A 21,212-nucleotide genomic window follows, 5' to 3' on the forward strand; every position below is an offset into this window, starting at 1 on the left:
CCAAAATTGTTTGCTATCCCTTCTTGAATATAGAGTGAGGATGAATAAAATTTGCATTCATTTTGTATCACTGCATCAGAAATTATTTACCTTGGTTAAAAAAATAAAGGTGCCTTTATTACCTAAAAAGTAATTACCTTTATTACCTAAAAGGTACCTATTATTACCTTGGTTAAAAAAATAAAGGTGCTATGGGGTGCCTGGGCGGCTCAGTCAGCTAAGCATCTGACTTGGGCTCAGGTCATGATCTCGTGGCTCATGGGTTCGAGCCCCGTGTTAGGCTCTGTGCTGACAGCTCAGAGCCTGGAACCTGTTTCAGATTCTGTGTCTCTCTCTTCTCTCTGCCCCTCCCCTGCTCATGCTCTATCTCTCTCTCCTTCAAAAACAAATAAACATTAAAAAAAAAGATGAATGGCTAAGAATGAGGTTCAGATAGTCCTCCTATAGATTGAACTCCAATCTATTAAAAAAAAAAGTTACACATTTCATTCAGCATGATTGCAATATTAAAAGTTTTTCTAGGAACAACCAATTGGAAAATGGAATTATTTTAAAATTGTTTGCAATGATATAAAGAAAAATTACCTTGGAGCAAATCTACTAAAGATGTACAAACCTACTGAAAGACGCACGAGAGAAACTGAAAACTACAAAACATCCCTGCAAGAACTTAATGAAGACTTAAATAATTAAGGAGATACACTGTGTTCATAGACTGAATGACACAGTATTGTTAATGATGTTCGTTTTCCCTAAATTGGTATCTAGATTCCATACAATCCCAATAAAAATTCTGTAAGTCTGTCTTAAAGAAATTGACAGGCCAGTTGTAAAATACATATAGAAATACAAGGCCCCAGTTAGCCAAGTAGTCTTAAAAAGGGCAGAGGTAAGGGACATAGGCTACCAGATTTGAAGAGTTAGTGTAAAGCTCAATAATCAAGGCCGTGTGGTATTGACACAGGATAGACAAGCAGACCATTGGAACACAGCAGAGCATCCAGAAATAGATGCACAATATGTGATCACTTAAACTGCATCCCAGGTGCCAATCAATTCAATATAAGAGGAGGATCTTTATCAAGTGGTGCTGGGAAAACTGCATATTCATGAGGAAAAATGAACGTCAACTATACCTGACTCCATACACAAAAATTACTTTCAGATGAATCAAAGACCCAATCATAAAAGCTAGAACCATGAAGCTTTTAGAGGAAAATTTAGGAGAATATTTTCATAACTTTGGGATTAGCAAAGATTTCTTATACAGACCACAAAAAACATGAGCCATAGAAGAGGAACTTGAGGGACACGTGGGTGGCTCAGTCAGTTAAATGTCCAGCTCTTGATCTCAACTCAGGTTTTGATCGTAGCGTCATGAGTTCAGGCCCTGTGTTGGGCTTCATGCTGGGTATGGTGCCTACTTAAAAAAAGACAAAAAGTAAAACTTGATAAGTAGGACTTAATAAAAATTTTAAATTTTTATTCATCAAAAGACACCATTAAGAAAATGAATAGTCAAAGCCCCAGGTTTTGCAATATGTATCTGACAAAGGAATTGTATCCTGAATCTATAAAGAACAGTTATAACTCATTAATAAGACAAAAACCCAAAATTAAAAATGAGCAAAATACTTATTTTTTTAAATTATTTAAAAAAAATTTTTTTTGATAGAGCACAAATGGGGGAGGGGCAGAGAGAGAGGAGATACAGAATCCAAAGCAGGCTCCAGGGTCTGAGCTGTCAGAGCCCGAAATGGGGCTCAAACCCACGAACCACGAAATCATGGACCTCAGCCGAAGTCCAAATGCTTAACCAACTGAGCCACCCAGGAACCCTTAAAATGAGCAAAATGTTTAAGTAGGCATTTCACCAAAGAAGATACACAAATGTCCAATAACCACTAGAAAATATACTTAACATTATTAGTCATTAGGGAGATGCAAATTAAAACCACAGTGATATACCACTTTATCCACTAGAATGACTATAATCAGAAAAAAACAGATAATAACAAGCGTTGGTGAGGATGAGAAGAAATGGTAACCCTTATAAGGTGCTGGGCAGATGTAAAATGGTACAACTGCTTTGGAAAGCAGTTTGACAGTTTCTTAAAATATTAAATATAAATTTACCGTATCTCCTCACAATTCCACTTCTAGGTACCTACCCAAAAGGAATGAAAACATATGCCCACAAAGACTTGCCTGTAAATATTCAGAGAAGCATTATTCATAAAAGCCCAAAAGAGGAAACAATTCACATGTCCATCAGCCAATGAATGGATAGATAAAATCTGGTGTAATCATGTAATAGAATACTATACAGCAATAAAAAAGGAATGAAATCATATACATACTACAACATGAGCAAACCTCAAAATGTTATTCTGGGTGACAGAAACTAGATACAAAAGACCAACTACTGCATGATTCCATTTATATGAAATGTCTGGAATAAGCAAAGCTATAGAGGCAGAAAGTAGATTACTGGTGGTTGCCCAGCAGTGAGGATGGGAATAGAGATTAAGGGATTAAGAGATTAAGAGTATGAGGGATCTTTTTTTCCCCTCTTTGTAAATGTTTATTTTGAGAGAGAGAGTGAGCGGGGGAGGGGCAGAGGAAGAGAGAAAGAATCCCAAGCAGCCTCCACACTGTCAGCACAGAGCCTGACACGGGGCTCAATCTCATGAACCGTGAGATCGTGACCTGAGCCAAAATAGTCAGATACTTAACCGACTGAGCCACCCAGGCACCCCCAGCATGAGGGATCTTACTGGGGTGATTGAAATCTTCTTAAACTGAATTATGGTGATGGTTTCACAACTCAGTTAATTATTAAAACTCATGGAATTGAATATTCAAAACAGAAATATGCAAACTGTACCTTAATAAGGTTTTTTTAAAATGGCCAAAGAACTTGGACACTTGACCAAAGAAGACAAGAGAATAGACAATAAGGACATGAGAAGGTGCTTATCATCATTAGTCATCATTACAGTGAGAGGCCATTCACACCCTGGAAGGGCTAGAGCCCAATACACTGAAGGGTACCAAAGATTGGTGAGATTGTAGAGCACCTGGAACTTTCACTAGTTGGTAGGGATGTAAAATTATGTGAACACTTTGGAGAACTTTTGGCAGTTGCCCATAGGGCATTGTCTCAAGAGAAATGAAAACATACGTTCCCAAAAAGACTCCACCTGAATGATCACGACAGCCTTATTCATAATAACACAGACCTGGAAACATCCGAAATATCCATCAACAGAAGAATGGATAAACAATTTTTGGTATATTCATGCAGTGAAATACTAGTCATCAATAAAAAGAAAAAACTGTTGATAACACTCAACAACATGGATGAATCTCAGAAACGTTGAATAGAATAAGCCAGAACAAAAGAACAGGTACTCAATTATCCATTAATTAAAGTCTGAGAACAGGCAGACTCATCTTTGCTGCAAGAAGTTGGAAAATGAGGTGGGGAACCGGGAAGTGGGTGAATTGAAATAATTCTCTGGAGTAATGAATATATTCTCCACCTTGTTTGGGGCAGTAGTTAGGAAGGCATATGGCAGTTGCCAAAACTCTTTTATAATTGAGCGTTTAAGATCTCTGTATTTTGTTGCATGTAAATTATTTGTTTTATTTATTTTTGTAATGTTTGAGAGAGAGAGCTCGAGACAGCGGGTGCAAGCACATGAGCTGGGGAGGGACAGAGAGAGGGAGAGAAAGAGAATCCCAAGCAGGCTCTGTCAGTACAGAGCCTGGCATGGGGCTCAATCTCACAAACTGCGAGATCATGACCTGAGCTGAAGTCGGACGCTCAACCAACTGAGCCAACCCAGGCACCCCTAAATCATTTCTTACGACGTACCTCCCTTGTCTAAAGGCTTTCATCAGTAAGTTCCATCTGGTGAAATCATCTCCTGTAAAGGTAAACTAGAATATATAAGCCCAGAGAATTTTACCTTTTAAAGCTTGTAAATGCGGTATTTAGTCTTCTTGGGCATGTCTCTATTGCTCGTCTCCGTTTCCTTTTCCTGCCCACTGATTGTTGCAGCGCAGTTCTATGCCTTTTTCTCTTTTCCCTTGTACAATGTATTTCTTTTCATAGATTTAACCATTAATTTACAATAGCTGGCTGGCCCCCTTATTGACTCTCTAGTATTGTCCTGTTTTGGCTTCTGTTTCTGTATTTCCTACTGCATTTGAGACTTTTTTTAAAAATTGCTTAAGTAGCACTTCTAATAAACATATTTAAAAAAAAATTTTTTTTAATGTTTATTTTTGAGACAGGGAGACAGAGTGCGAGTGGGGGAGGGGCAGAGAGAGAGGGAGTCACAGAAGCTGAAACAGGCTCCAGGCTCTGAGCTGTCATCACAGAGCCCAATGCAGGGCTCAAACCCACGAACCGTGAGATCATGACCTGAGCTGAAGTGGGACGCTTAACCAACTGAGCCACCCAGGCACCCCTCTAATACACATATTTAAAACTTAACTGAACATCTTTCTCCTAAAGTCACCCCATCCCTCTTTCTGTCACAGGCACCTTGCTCATAATCATCTGGGCCAGAGGTTCAGAGTTCTATTTGCTTCTTCCTCACCTCTTGCTGTATTCCCTATATTGTTTCCAATCCCTGCTCCTCTTTCTTTGTTCAATATTTTGCCAATACATTATTATGAAAATTTTCCACTGTATAGAAAAATGGAAAGAATTTTACAGTAATTTACCCATCACTGAGATATTACCATGAACATTTTGCTCTGTTGGTTTTTTTACATAGCTGTCTATCCATATGCTTTTTCTATGTTTTCTTTTATTTTATACCTTCATCCTTCCAGTCACCACAAACTTGGATTACTCTTGGTCTTTTTCTCCGGTTACATCTCCCCCTCCAATATATCGTTAACACGAGTGCTCTCCAAAATGGTGGTGCTCAGATTGTCTATTGGTCTACAAGAGGACAATGTTGAGCTTATTTTTCATTATGCGCCTACTGGGGGGAAAAATAAGTTTCTCCACTATTTTATACACAGACTGGCAATGCATTCTTTCTCATTCTGTCTGTAGATTATTACATACAGTACCCAGAGTGTCTTGAGGGAAAAATGGACATAGCAGAAGTTGTCAGGGCACTGTGAAGTTTTACACGTTACTTGTGCCCAGTTAAGTGGATACGTAAGCTAGGTTATATAGTTTTTAATTCATAAAAATTGAAATGTGACTTAAGGATTTCGCATAGATACTGCCTGTTGAAGATAATACCAATATGCAAGCCCAAGTGACCAGTAAGTAAACAGAGCTGATACTTCATATACTTCATATGTGACCTTTTTTAAGCCACATGGAGATAAAATCACAATGATTATTTATTTAGTCTTCATCTCCTTTTTAAATTTGTCTTTTGTATGCTTTATTATGTACATATCTTTTAAGGATTTTTTTTTAAATATTTATTTATTTTTGAGAGAGAAAGAGAGAGAGTGCAAGCAGGGGAGGGGCAGAGAGAGAAGGAGACACAGAATCCGAAGCAGGCTCCAGGTTCCGAGCTCTCAGCACAGAGCCCGATGCGGGGTTTCGAACCCATGAACTGTGAGATCATGACCTGTGCTGAAGTTGGACGCTTAACCAACTCTGCCACCCAGGCGCCCCTTTATTATGTACATATTAGAGCAGTACATATATATTTATGAATAAACACATCTTGGAAATACATTCGACATGTTTGGCTGATAAGGCTACATGATCAAAAACCTTTGGCTACATGGGCTACAAATTCTTCTAAAATACAACTGCCTTATACCTGTCCCTTCCTCAGAAACCTATAATGGCTCTTACAGTCACAGAATAAAATCTAAACTCTTTGGTGAAAATATTAAAGATTTTTTACAGTTGAACCATATTCTACATTTCTTTTTTCAAAGTATTTTTGTTTTTTCCAAAGTAATTTCATGTCATAAATATGACATAGTTGTTGTCTTTGCCTTTGCCACATGTCCATCTCTTTGGTCAGGAACAAGCCTTGCTCCCTGTGTTCACCTGGCTCATATCTACTGATCCTTCCAAGCTCAGTTCTAAAGTATGATTTCGTCATAGCCTCCTCTTGTCATTCTCTGCAGGTCAGAATTAGGTGTTCTCTTCTCTGTGCTCAGCAGTACCATATGCACCTTTCCATTGTAGCACGTGTTCCATTGCAGTATAACTAGATACATACATTCTATAAGAGCAGTGATTTTGTCTTCTTCATCTGTGTATCCCTTCAGTAGGGACTTACATGTTTGGAAGGAGGAGAGGAGGAAAGGAAGGAAAAAAGTTACTCTGTCTTCCAGATTATTTTGGTCTCCTTGAAAATATTTTTTAATCTCTATGAAGTTCTGGGTGCAAGACATAAATAGGAAGTCTGTCTTCATTCACCAGGTTGGAGTCAATGCTGAAATAAGACCAAGGAATCAGATGGGTTAAAATGCTAGCTGATGAGTGAACCTGACTTTAGCTCTGCATCTGTATGGGCTTACTGGTGTTTTACCCCTGCAGGAGGCAGCCTTCAGCCCTCAGTCTCTGTCTTCTGTACAGCTGGGGCCTCTTCCCCTAGGGCAGGCATGGCAAATCGGACCAGACTGCACCCTCTGCAGGCAGGCTGACGTGCAAAACAGCCAGGGAACTCAAGTCCTGAGCCAAGCATACTGAATCCATTCTCTGAAACTCACCAGTCAGATAAGACAGTCTTTCTTCCTTGGAGAAGAAAGTTAAGGGGCTCAGAGACACTGGAAACGTTTCTCCCTTTCTTTCCCCCTTCTATGGAAATTTGGAAAATTGAATGAGTCTCGCCCCCTGATGCTCTTTACATTAAGACCGACAATATGTCTTGGTCAGCCCAGGAACTAATAACTCCACTTATTCCTTTTAATTATTCCAGAATAATTAATGATAATAATAGTGTCCCTTTTACTCTCAAAAGTGGACAATACATTATATGGTCCTCCTAATTATATCTTTCTTAAGATATAAATGCAACCACAGTTGCAACCATATAAATGCAACCACAGTTGCGTTTAGTATAGTAGGAATGTTCGAAACTTTTTTTTTTTTTTTTAAGAGAGGGAGAGTGCACATGTGAGCAGGGAAGGGGCAGAGAGAGAGAATATCTCAAGCAGGCTTTATGCTCAGCACAGAGCCTGATGCAGGGCTTGATCTCACAACTGTGAGACCTTGATCTGGGCTGAAATCAAGAGTTGGATACTTAACCAACTGAGCTATCCAGGCGCCCCTCAAAACTTTTTGATGGAAGGTACTTTCCATCCCCACAACTAGATATGCCTTCCTAACATCACCTGTACTTACCTGCGGGAATCCCACAGTTTGGAACCCTGAGCCTGTTTGATGCTCAGCCAACCATTAGCACTTCCACTGTGCATCCCCCCGAATGGGGGAAACCGCCCCACAATACAGTATTTCCAGCTACACTATTTCTGACTTACATTGGTATTCTGCATCGTGCCTTGCAGACCAGATGCTGAATGAGGGGAAATAGTAATAATGATATCTTAAATGTAAATTTTTGCAGTTTAAGATGTTTATTGTTTGCATTTGGCTAAAGGTTTAAGGTCTTCTAGAAAAACCTTAGTTTCTAAAACTTGCCCTTTTCCTTCCTAGTTTTCTGACCTCCAGAATGCAGCCATGTATTTAGGCTCTAACAGTTTAATTGCTGTACTTATCTATCTTCATTCAACTAAAATAATTAGTTGTTTAGGTTAAAAAGTTATCTTAAAAATACAACATCAGGAATCTGCTTTATACTCAATTCACCCCTTTCCTCTTAGGATGAAAGAGAGATTAAATTTTTACCAAAAGCTATAAAAAGTATTGAGTGTTGATGTTATTTTGGAGCTTCAAGAAAGATAAAAGAGAATTATCAGCTCCACAATGAGAAAACAGTTGCAATTCGTGTATTTAAATAAGAAAAATCTTATTGCGGGAACAGGAGAGAAAGATAAATTCATGGGCCTTAGGACCAACCAGCTGCTTGATACGCCAGAAATGGTTTTTCCTTTTGAATCAACTTTTGGGGAGAATGCTTTGGCTTCTAATCCAGAAAAATATGGTTAGGTCTTTCCTCTCTCAAAAGTAAATGAACTCATTTTCTCTTGACCCTCCCTCCTTCCAGTTCTCAACTGTCCTTTTTACAACAACAAAAAGTTGTCTCTTCTTAAGGACTCCACCTTCTGTCTTCCTCTTTATTACTACAATATGCTGACTTCTTCCCCCTGCCTTTTCAGTGAAAGTGCTTGTCTTAAGGTCACCAGTAACTTCTGACTGCCAAATTTGAACGTCTCTTTTCAGCCTCTTTTGAATGACAGCTTTCCAGAGCATTTATTAGTATTGACCATGCTCTGCTCCCCTGTCTTTTTTGATATCCTTCCCCCTGACAGTTGTTACTTTCTCCATCTGCTCCTTAAATGGCTAATACTCCTCATGTTCTGTTCTCTACCTTTTTCTTCTCACAATATATCCAGGTAATCTTGTCCACTGTCATGGCTTTTAAATGCAATATCTCCCAAATCCTTCTCTTCTGTGTTTCTCTTTTGAGGACCGGGTCCCTGTTTCCCTGAGATGGTGAGATATTTCTGCCAGGATGTTCCATAGGCCCCTCAAATGTGTTCCCTCCCAAATTGAGCTGAATCTTCTGTGTACCCTCCCTTCCTGCCCTCAACAGTGACGTCACGTCCATGACCCCAAACCAGTTACCATCTTTAACTTTTTCCTCACCATATCTTCTTCATTTTTGTTCTATCAATTCTGACTTTTAAACACCTGCCATCCTGAAAAAAGCATAGAGGACAGCAGAGAATCTATTGCTACAGAGATCAAGGGACTAAGAAATAGTCATGAGGAGCTAAAAAATGCCATAAGCGGGGTGCAAAATAAAATGGAGGCGGCCATAACACAGATTGAAGAAGCAGAGGAGAGAATAGGTGAATTAGAAGATAAAATTATGGAAAAAGAGGAAGCTGAGAAAAAGAGAGATAAAAAATCCAGGAGTATGAGGGGAGAATAGGAGAATTAAGTGATTCAATCAAATGGAACAATATCCGTATCATAGGAATTCCAGAAGAAGAAGAGAGAAAAAGGGGCTGAAGGTATACTTGAACAAATCATAGCTGAGAACTTCCTTGATCTGGGGAAGCAAAAAGGCATTGAAATCCAAGAGGCACAGAGAACTCCCTTCAGACATAACTTGAATCGATCTTCTGCATGACATATCATAGTGAAGCTGGCAAAATACAGAGATAAAGAGAAAATTTTGAAAGCAGCTAGGGATAAACAATCCCTAACTTACAAAGGTAGACACATAAGAGTAGTAGCAGACCTATCTACTGAAACTTGGCAAGCCAGAAAGGAATGGCAGGAAACCTTCAATGTGATGAACAGAAAAAATATGCAGCCGAGAATCCTTCATCCAGCAAGTCTGTCATTCAGAATAGAAGGAGAGATAAAAGTTTTCCCAAGCAAACAAAAACTGAAGGAATTCCTCACCACTAAACCAGCCCTACAAGACATCCTAAGGGGGATTCTGTAAGTGAAATGTTGCAAGGACCACAAAGTACCAGAGACATCACCACAAGCATGAAACCTAAGACATCACAATGATTCTAAACCCATATCTTTCAGTAATAACACTGGATGTAAATGGACTAAATGCTCCAATCAAAAGACATAGGGTATCAGAATGGATAAAAAACCAAGATCCATCTATTTGCTGTCTACAAGAGACTCATTTTACACCTGAGGACACCTTCAGATTGAAAGTGAGGGGATGGAGAACTATCTATCATGCTACTGGAAGTCAAAAGAAAGCTGGAGTAGCCATACTTATATCAGACAAACTAGACTTTAAATTAAAGGCTGTAACAAGAGATGAACAAGGGCATTATATAATAATTACAGGGTCTATCCATCAGGAAGAGCTAACAATTATACATGTCTATGTACCGAATACGGGAGCCCCCAACTATATAAAACAATCACAAATATAGGCAACCTTATTGATAAGAATGTGGTAATTGCAGGGGGCTCTAATACCCCACTTACAGCAATGGATAGATCATCTAGACACAGGATCAATAAAGAAACAAAGGCCCTGAATGATACATTGGATCAGATGGACTTGACGGATATATTTAGAACTCTGCATCCCAAAGCAACAGAATATACTTTCTTCTCGAGTGCACATGGAACATTCTCCAAGATAGATCACATACTGGGTCACAAAACAGCCCTTCATAAGTATAAAAGAATTGAGATCATACCATGCACACTTTCAGACCACAATGCTATGAAGCTTGAAATCAACCACAGGAAAAAGTCTGGAAAACCTCCAAAAGCATGGAGGTTAAAGAACACCCTACTAAAGAATGAATGGGTCAACCAGGCAATTAGAGAAGAAATTTAAAAATATATGGAAACAAATGAAAATGAAAACACAACAACCTAAACGCTTTGGGATGTAGCGAAGGCAGTCCTGAGAGGAAAATACACTGCAATCCAGGCCTATCTCAAGAAACAAGAAAAATCCCAAATACAAAATCTAACAGCACACCTAAAGGAACTGAAGCAGAACAGCAAAGACACCCTAAACCCAGCAGAAGAAGAGAAATGATAAAGACCAGAGCAGAAATAAACAATATAGAATCTAAACATACTGTAGAGCAGATCAATGAAACCAAGAGTTGGTTTTTTGAAAAAATAAACAAAATTGATAAACCTCTAGCCAGGCTTCTCAAAAAGAAAAGGGAGATGACCCAAATAGATAAAATCATGAATGAAAATGGAATTATGACAACCAATCCCTCAGAGATACAAGCAATTATCAGGGAATACTATGAAAAATTATATGCCAACACACTGGACAACCTGGAAGAAATGGACAAATTCCTAAGCACCCATACACTTCCAAAATTCAAACAGGAAGAAATAGAAAACTTGAACAGACCCATGACCAGCGAAAAAATTGAATCAGTTATCAAAACACTCCCAACAAATAAGAGTCCAGGACCAGATAGCTTCCCTGAGGGATTCTACCAGACATTTAAAGCAGAGATAATACCTATCCTTCTCAAGCTGTTCCAAAAAATAGAAAGGGAAGGAAAACTTCCAGACTCATTCTATGAAGCTAGCATTACTTTGATTCCCAAAGCAGACAGAGACCCAGCAAAAAAAAAAAAAAAAAAAAAAAAAAAAAAAAAAAAAAAGAACTACAGGCCAATATCCCTGATGAATATGGATGCAAAAAATCTCAACAAGATACTAGCAAATCGAATTCAACAGCATATAAAAAGAATTATTCACCATGATCAAGTGGGATTCATTCCTGGGCTGCAGGGCTGGTTCAGCATTCGCAAACCAATCATTGTGATACATCACATTAATAAAAGAAAAGATAAGAACCATATGATCCTGTCAATTGATGCAAAAAAAGTGTTTGACAAAATTCAGCATGCTTTCTTAATAAAAACCCTCGAGAAAGTCAGGATAGAAGGAACATCCTTAAACATCATAAAAGCCATTTACGAAAAGCCCACAGCCAATGTCATCCTCAATGGGGAAAAACTGAGAGCTTCCCCCTGAGATCAGGTACACAACAGGGATGTTGCTTAACATAGTGTTGGAAGTTCTAGTATCAGCAGACAACAAAAGGAAATCAAAGGCATCAAAATTGGCAAAGATGAAGTCAATCTTTCACTTTTTGCAGATGACATGATATTATACGTGGAAGACCTGATAGACTCCACCAAAAGTCTGCTAGTAGGATACAAAATTAATGTACAGAAATCAGTTGCATTCTTCTACACTAATAATGAAGCAACACAAAGACAAAGAAACTGATCCATTCACAATTGCACCAAGAACCATAAAATACCTAGGAATAAACCTAACCAAAGATGTAAAAGATCTATATGCTGAAAACTATAGAAAGCTTATGAAGGAAGCTGAAGAAGATACAAAGAGATGGAAAAACATTCTGTGCTCATGGATTGGAATAATAAATATTGTTAAAATGTCAATACCACACAAAAGAATCTACACATTCAGTGCAAGTCCCAATCAAAATTGCACCAGCATTCTTCTCGAAGCTAGAACAAGCTATCCTAAAATTTGTATGGAATCACAAAAGACCCCGAATAGCCAAAGTAATTTTGAAGAAGACCAAAGTGGGAGGCATCACAATCCCAGACTTTAGCCTTTACTACAAAGCTGTAATCATCAAGACAGCATGGTATTGGCACAAAAACAGACACATAGACCAATGGAATAGAATAGAGACTCCAGAAATGGACCCACAAAAGTATGGCCAACTCACCTTTGACAAAGCAGGAAAGAATATCCAATGGAAAAAAGTCTCTTTAACAAATGGTGCTGGAAGAACTGGACAGCAACATGCAGAAGAATGAAACTAGACCCCTTTCTTACACCATTCACAAAAATAAACTCAAAATGGATAAAGGACCTGAATGTGAGACAGGAAACCATCAAAACCCTAGAGGAGAAAGCAGGAAAAAACCTCTCTAACCTCAGCCGCAGCAATTTCTTACTCGACACATCTCCAAAGGCAAGGATATTAAAAGCAAAAATGAACTATTGAGACCTCATGAAGATAAAAAGCTTCTGCACTGCAAAGGAAACAATCAACAAAACTAAAAGGCAACTAATGGAATAGGAAAAGATATTTGCAAATGACATATCAGACAAAGGGCTAGTATCCAAAATCTATAAAGAACTCACCAAACTCCACACCTGAAAACAATCCAGTGAAGAAATGGGCAAAAGACATGAATAGACACTTCTTTATTTTTTTTTTTTTAATTTTTTTTTCAACGTTTATTTATTTTTGGGACAGAGAGAGACAGAGCATGAACGGGGGAGGGGCAGAGAGAGAGGGAGACACAGAATCGGAAACAGGCTCCAGGCTCCGAGCCATCAGCCCAGAGCCTGACGCGGGGCTCGAACTCACGGACCGCGAGATCGTGACCTGGCTGAAGTCGGACGCTTAACCGACTGCGCCACCCAGGCGCCCCAATAGACACTTCTTTAAAGAAGACATCCAGATGGCCAACAGGCACATGAAAAGATGCTCAACATCACTCCTCATCAGGGAAATACAAATCAAAACCACAGAGATATCACCTCATGCCAGTCAGAGTGGCCAAAATGAACAAATCAGGAGACTATAGATGCTGGCGAGGATGTGGAGAAACAGGAACCCTCTTGCACTGTTGGTGGGAATGCAAATTGGTGCAGCCACTCTGGAAAACAGTGTGGAGGTTCCTCAAAAAATTAAAAATAGACCTACCCTATGACCCAGCAATAGCACTGCTAGGAATTTACCCAAGGGATACAGGAGTGCTGATGCATAGGGGCACTTGAACCCCAATGTTTATAGCAGCACTTTCAACAATAGCCAAATTATGGCAAGAGCCTAAATGTCCATCAACTGATGAATGGATAAAGAAATTGCAGTTTATATATGCAATGGAATACTACTTGGCAATGAGAAAGAATGAAATATTGCCTTTTGTAGCAACGTGGACGGAACTAGAGAGTGTTATTCTAAGTGAAATAAGTCATACAGAGAAAGACAGATACCATATGTTTTCACTCTTAGGTGGATCCTGAGAAACTTAAGAGATAGACATGGGGGAGGGGAAGAGGAAAAGAAAAGTTAGAGAGGGAGGGAGGCAAACCATAAGAGACTCTTAAAAACTGAGAATAAACTGAGGGTTGCAGGGGGGGTGAGAGGGAGGGGAAAGTGGGTGATGGGCATTGAGGAGGGCACCTGTTGGGATGAGCACTGGGTGTTGTATGGAAACCAATTTGACAATAAATTTCATATTTAAAAAAAAATTAAATAAGTAAATAAACACCTGCCATCTCTTGAGTGTCCATTGGTGCTGGGGAATGTACTAGGCAGTTTTTACATATGATTTCTCCCCTAAATGCCTCTAAATGGAAATTAATACCTCTCTCCTATTCCCACAGCTACTCTCATGGTAGGTATTCAATAAATATTTGTTAATGTATCGGTCTGATGCCAAAAGAGCCAATAACCTGGGCATCATCTTGGCTGCCTCCTGTCTTTTCCTCCTTCGATCTCATGTTAGTCTCTGAATCCTGTTACTTTGCCTTCTATGAAACATTCTCTCTCTCCATTCCTTCTACCACTGCCTTAGTTCCAGCCTTCATGGCTCCTTATCTAGGCTATTAACCATTTTCTAATTTGTCTGTCTTTTATTCTCCACTCCATCGATTCCATCCTCTGTTACTGCGGCCCCATAATCTTTCTCAAATATGAACTTAATTTTGTTCCATTGTTATCTAAATAAAGATCAGAATCCTTAACATGGCCCTCAAGAAATGTGGTTTGATGCTTGCTTATAGGATAAACACCTTGCACACAGCCTTCACTCCAGTCCTGTCAGATTATTTGTAATTACTGAAAATGCCACCCATTCTTAACCCCTCAGTCTCTTTGATCTGTTGGAATGACCCCATTCTCTCCATTTCCAATCATCCTTAAAGACTGCCCAAACATCACCCTCTTTTAGAAGACTTTCCTGGTAGCTACTCTTATGAGCCAATTGGTATCCTTCCACTGCACACCCCCAAAAAGCTAGTGTTTATCTTGATTATGTAATTTCTCTTCTCTGCTTCTCTGCTTAGACTGTGAACTTTTTGAGGTCAAGAACTGGGTTGGGTTTCTAATTATTTTTGCATAAGGAAGAAGGAAAGAGGAAGAGAGGGAAAGGGAAAAGAGGAAGTCAGTGAATTAATTGAGCCAGTGGATAGTGTATAAAATCGCTAAGTGTTTTAATTTTGCTTTTATTAACTTTATTTTAAATGGGCAAGCAATAACTGCTCCTTTATCTGCATTAACCTGCTCTGCAGAAAACTGGCTAAAGGTATCAGTAGTAAAGGTTTAAAACCATAACTAAAAGTAGCCCCAGAAGTGTGCCTGGGTAGCTCAGTCGGTTGAGCGTTCAACTCTTGATTTTGGCTCAGGTCATGATCCCAGGGTCGTGGGATTGAGTCCTGCGCTGGGCTTCATGCTGAGCACGGAGCCTACTTAAGATTCTCTCTCTCAGGGCATCTGGGTTGCTCAGTCAGTCAAGCATTTGACTTTGGCTCAGGTCACGATCTCGCAGTTTGTGAGTTCGAGCCCCACGTCGGGCTCTGTGCTGACAGCTCGGAGCCTGGATCCTGTTTCAGATTCTGTGTCTCCCTCTCTGTCTGCCCCTCTCACACTTACGCTCTGTGTGTCTGTCTGTCTGTCTGTCTCTCTCTCAAAAATAAACATCTAAAAAATTTTTCAAAAAAGATTCTGTCTCCCTCCGCCCCTCTCCCCTGCTCGCTCATGTTCTCTCTCTCTCTCTCTCTCTCTCTCTCTCTCTCTCTCTCTCAAAATAAAAACAAATAAATAATAAAAAAGTAAGTCGGGGCGCCTAGGTGGCTCAGTCAGTTAAACGTCCAACTCTTGGTCTCGGCTCAGGTCATGATCTCACAGTTCATGTGTTCAAGCCCTACATCGGGCTGTGTGCTGACAGTGTGGAGCCTACTTGGGATTCTTTGTCTCCCTGTCACTCTTCCCCTCCCCTGCTGGCACCCTCACTCTCCCTCTGTCTCTGTCTCCCTCTCTCTCAAAAATAAACATAAAAAAATTTTTAAGTAAGTAACCCAGGAGATAAAGTACCAGTTTGTTTACTCTCCTAAAGAAAGGGCTGTGCTTTATCTGTTAGTTGCTAATTAAAATGCTGACTCAACTCCAGATTAACACTGAAATCTATTTATGTCGATCTTGTATCCTTATTAAGTATTAATACATTTTTTTGGCAAGTTGTTTAGATACCAAGTGGAGTGTTTCAGCTCTGTCTACAGTTCTTGCAATTCTGCAAACTTTTCTAAAGACAAAGCATAAATCCAGCCATGGTGCAGTAATAGCACCCATCCTTACTCAGCACCATTCAGTTCCCGTGCTATTTCAAGAAACTTCCTATTAAAGAAAAAAAATCTCTTTCATGGAAGATCCTTAATGGTAATGCTTTGGTAATATTATGAAAGACTTTTTTTATTTTTTACAGAATAAGCCAGCAAATACTCCTACCCATGTAACAGTTGCCTGGTATAAACTATCGTACCTACTTAATTGACAGTTATTTGCTGCATAGCTGTGGAAGATCAAAGCGAACTGAAGTGCGTCTCAGTTCTTCTCAGCTGTTTTATTCTGTTTTCATACAGCCGTTTTCAACGATACTCATCTTTTCCACCTCAGACATTTCAGCCAGGACCTTCAAAGGAGAACCACAAAAACTCACCAAGCTTCAAAACCACCAATCAATATATATACACAGGCAGAAAAATAGGAGGGAGAAAGGGGATGAAGGTGATTCAGAGCTTTTCATCCAGAGGCTAGTCATCTATTCTCTCCTTTTATTCTGAATGTGAAATAATTTTATTAGCATAATAGTCTGGATAGCTTGTCAGGTTCCTTACAGTGAAATTTTTCCTTACAAAGTCCATGCATCAAAACTGCAGCTAAGTGATAAAGAATTAATAAATCTTTGGATATATTCTAAGCCTATTTGCTGTCTAGCATACGTCGTGTGTGTGTGTGTGTGTGTGTGTGTGTGTGTGTGTGTGTGTACGTGTACACGCACATGTGTGTGTTTTGGCCTGGCAGAAGAACATTCTCAAAGAAATTGACAATAAGAGTACGGATCATCATAGTGTATAACTGGGTTTTTAAAAAACTCCCTCTTGCTGTGCTCCTACGTGTAAACTGCTAGCATTAAAACCACCTGCTAGGAACATTCCTGCCAACTAAATCTGCGTCTCACTAATAAAATGATTCTTCAGAAGCTTTAACTAGGAAAACAGTGGAAAGGAAAAGAGGATTTTTTTCTTGACAGTTTCGGTCTCTATTGGAAAGACTGGAATTTTTTATTTTTTTTTTAAGTATCAGAAATTCAGCTACCTTTGGTTTTTCTGGTTATATTTTATTAGTTACCTGGGCTAAATAATATATAATAATCCTGCATAAGATATTCCTTTGTTACCAGACACAAATACGGATCCTACACAAGGAGCTGTGGTAGTTATTTTATATTTTCATTCAGAAACTCAAATTAATGCAAGAGAAAGTAGGTATTTTTCTTAGATTTTAAGGAAATCTAGATTGCCCACCTGAAATGGCAAAAATCCAAGGCTGGACTTTTTTTAGGGGGAGAAGTGGGTCAGAATAGTAGAAATCATTGACAAGTCGTATGTATAATAGTGAAAAATTGAACACGTAGCTGCTGCTTGTATTGAACTATAGGGTGTGACTTGCATCAGCATTATAAGCTGTTTTTTTTTTTAAGTTTATTTATTCAATTTGGGGGAGGGGAATGGAGGGGAGAGAGAGAGAGAGAGAGAGAGTCTCCACACTGTCAGTCGAACCCACGAGCCATGAGATCATGTCCTGAGCCAGTTTAAGAGTTGAGCACTCACCCCACTGAGCCACCCAGGTGCCCCATTATAAAGCTGTTTAAATGAAAGATCCATACCAGATGATTTTTTAAATAATTAACATTTTTATGGCTTAGGATTCATGTCAACGCTTTTGAGTTGAATGTCATCTTTTGTTCTGGGCTTCTAATTACCTGCTGAGACACTCACTAGCTATTGAAGAAGCCACTCGGACTCAAACTGTGTTTGTTCTTTGAAAGTGAGTCCTCAGCTTTCTGTCGGTCTCCCAAATGTTAGCGTCATGAAATAAAAGACACTCCAATTCACTCGTGGTGAATTCTTTTCTGCTGGTTTGGAATCTGGCATTTTACTCCATTTCTCTTTTTAATTTACAGAACTTCCTTATGGCTGGGAGAAAATAGAGGACCCTCAGTATGGGACGTACTATGTCGAGTAAGTTTGTTACCGCAGTTACTATTCTCCCAAATGTTTTTCCCTCGTTATACAGCTTTAGGGAATACAGAATACAACACTTCATGCTTCTGCAGGCCAGCTTTCAAGGCTTTCCACTAGGGGAATTAGAAGGAGGGGCAGCGAGCATTTATCTCCGTGGTTCTGGGCTCCCCAAAAGTTGGCTTTGACATAAATAGAGTAAGAGGGCAGTTGCCAGGCTGACGAATAGCTGCAAGTATTACCTTTACCACTACAGCCTTTGAAGAGAAAAGTAGTATATAGGAAACAGTGACATGAGGGCACGGACTAGATGAAACGTTAAGGTCACTTCCAACACTACAGCTATCTGGTCGCGAAGACAGGGAAAGGGCAGCGTGCCGTAACGATCCAAAGTTGGGGAGTACAGGATTAGGAGTGTACTGTCTCATAAGGAACTAATCCAGGAAAGCTTAGTATTCTTTTGAGGGGAAGAAAGTTGCCTCTTACACAGCTGCTATGGTTAAATTTAAACATAACTGCATGTAGGAGCTGAGCACAAACACCTGCCTGTGTTAGTCACAGAAATCAGGATAACATCAACATGCAGTGTTTCTTTCCCTTTTCTTAATTTAGCCAATTGGTCGCCTGTTATGACCATTGGGATGGCTTTCTTTCCAGATGCTATAGGTAGAATTTTGACCTCCGGCAAATAATCACGTCAGAAATGTTGCTGTGTACCTCCCTATAGCCGTAGGCATATATACCTCCCAGTAGGTAGGAGTCTCAATCTACTGCCGAGGTGGTGAAAGCAGAATATCATTACCTGAAAAAATAGCAAACAGGAGAATCTTCTAGTTTTATAATTGTCGATTACTGTTTCATCACTTTGTGGCATAAACAAATGCCATTTCCTAGTATTTATCCCTAAAGTCAGTATCTCTGACTCCTGTTGTAATTCTCCTCTTTTTTTTTTTAAATCAAATATAGTTGACACACAAGATTACAGTGGTTTCAAGTGTATGTCTAGTCTTTATTCTAATGTGTAGATTGTTATATGAGTCACTGTGATTAGATATTTGGAATGATTTCTTAAACTCTAACCTGTACCCTAAGAAAACGACTCACTTTGACCTGTAGGTAGAGAACTTCACGATGTCGATACTTTGGTTCCTTCGGATGGCGATGCTAATTTTATTTTTGTTGTGTTATTTAATATCTCGCTGATATTATGGTGTGAAAAGTACACAGCGGCTCTTTCGTTTGTTTGGTTTTTTTCCCTAAAGCATATTTAGTTAAAGAAACCACCGCTTCTCGAGTCAAAGGACTATTTGAAGGCCAACTGAAAGGTTTTGTGGGATGTTTCCCCCTAGCTGTTTGGTCTATTTACATTTGGCTTCAATAAACTATTAATTGCCATTGACACTGCTGAACAAATTTCTGCAATAATGATTCTCATTCTTTTATTGTCCATTCCAAGTAAATCTGAATACATGGTCAAGAGGTGAAAGTCATTTGCCTGTTATAAAATCTTGGGCTAAATGATCTGGTTCTCATTAAGCAAAGATACAACATTGAAGCAACCTCAGGGCGAATCCTGAAGTGACCTGTTCCTAGTTGTCACAGAGCATGTGAAATAGCCTGAATTAGAAGCAAAAGCAGCAGCAGCATGATTTTGTATGATTGGTCCCAGAACCAGCTCATTTTACAGGAGGGTAATTTATTAGATTAAGAAAGAGCAGGCTGTACTCAAGATGCACATTAGTATGGAGTCAGCTGAGCCATGGAGTGTGGCTTGATTCCCAGATGAGTTAGGTTTTGAATCCCGACCATAGTCATCTGCAGTGAGTTTACTGATGGAGATAAAAAGCTGTTACTTGAACGGCTACTCTTTGGCTCTCTCAGTTTGTCAAACCAGATGGCACAATGATTGCTCTTGGCAGAAGCCTTGTAGTAGTAACACCAACTGCAATGGCACTTCTTCTCTGCAAGTATTTATTTTCGGGGATGCAATTCTGAAATGGATTAATTTATTTTTGCAAATAAAATTGTTCCAGAAATCTAATGGCAGGCCTTCTATAAGAATGCTTACGTACTTAGAAACGTTGTTTCATAGTGTTGCGTTCAATGTCTTGATGCTCGTAGGTTTCCAAGTCAAAGTACTCATCTGCTTTAATATCTCAAATTCTTCATGAAAGAATACAGATTTTGTTTGTTGAGATGAGTTTTTTAAATCTACCTATTATACACAAAGTTTTAATACGGATGAGATTCCAGGGTATCTATATAATCATGCTTCTTTGCTCCCCTTCTTTAATTTTTCTGGTAATCTGTGATATTCTTCTCTCTTATTCCCCATAGCTAGTTATATGGAAAACAAAAATCTGTTATATCTTAACAATATTGTGGCTATAAGTAACCAAAAGAAAAGGAGGGCGTTGTTTTTTTTTTTTACTTTTTTGTTTTGTTTTGTTATTTGGGTAGCATTTTAATCTAAGTAGTTTAAGGTGACAGGTGCAATTACTCCCTTCGCTAGACTCTTACATCCTTTTGTCAAAGAATTTTCAGGAAAAGGATTATTCAGTTGAGTACTCCTCCTCTCCTTTCCCACACATTATGAAGAGTATAAATACAAATTGCTACTTCTTATGTTTTAATGCCTAGCTGGCAAAATGAGTCATTCCAGCTGATGATGTTAACACAGGCCAGGGTTCATTCTAAACAGGTTCATTCCTTTCTGAGTGTCACTTTTGGTGGTTTTATTTTTTCAAGAATCTGTGACATGTCAGTACCCAACAAAATGTTGAAAACAGTACTTAAGTTAACACCAGAGATCTTCATGTTCCCAGAGGGTTTAACAGTTAACTCACTGACCAGGGGTCCCCCTCGATAGGAAACAGAACCCTACTTTTAGTGAAGTTTACTTTTAGTGAAACCACCACCCAAAGAATTTCAGGTAGAACTTGCCATATTTAGACTCTGAAACGAAGTAACTACATCTGTTGCAGAGTTAATAATGTCCTAGAAGCCTGAATGACATAAAGTCAGCATACCTGACGGGTCCCTGCTGTCCTCTTCCATCAGCACCATTGATGCTCACAGATGGCAAAGTAATTATCCAAGTTGTATAACTGTTTCTGTGCAAATTTTGTAATATCCAGCCTATCGAAAAGCAGTCATAATCTGAGAGTCTCATGATTTGCTGTTTAATCGTTGGTAGTTGCTAATGCTACTTCTTGTTAAAATGGATTCTACCGGAAAATGTGTATCATTTGGCTGA

At 39.1% G+C, this 21,212-nt stretch overlaps 1 protein-coding gene across 2 annotated transcripts in view; it reads left to right on the forward strand.

Annotated features, from left to right (window-relative positions):
* MAGI3 (membrane associated guanylate kinase, WW and PDZ domain containing 3) overlaps nt 1–21,212 on the forward strand; it is a 248,042-nt gene that overhangs the window by 179,865 nt on the left and 46,965 nt on the right. For both annotated transcript variants that reach the window (XM_030324312.1, XM_030324313.1), the window contains exon 7: nt 17,899–17,956. In XM_030324312.1, the coding sequence (XP_030180172.1) occupies nt 17,899–17,956 (58 nt within the window). The remainder of the gene's footprint in view (nt 1–17,898; nt 17,957–21,212) is intronic.

The sequence above is a fragment of the Lynx canadensis genome, chromosome C1 (assembly GCF_007474595.2).
Source record: "Lynx canadensis isolate LIC74 chromosome C1, mLynCan4.pri.v2, whole genome shotgun sequence".
Taxonomy (NCBI): domain Eukaryota; kingdom Metazoa; phylum Chordata; class Mammalia; order Carnivora; family Felidae; genus Lynx; species Lynx canadensis.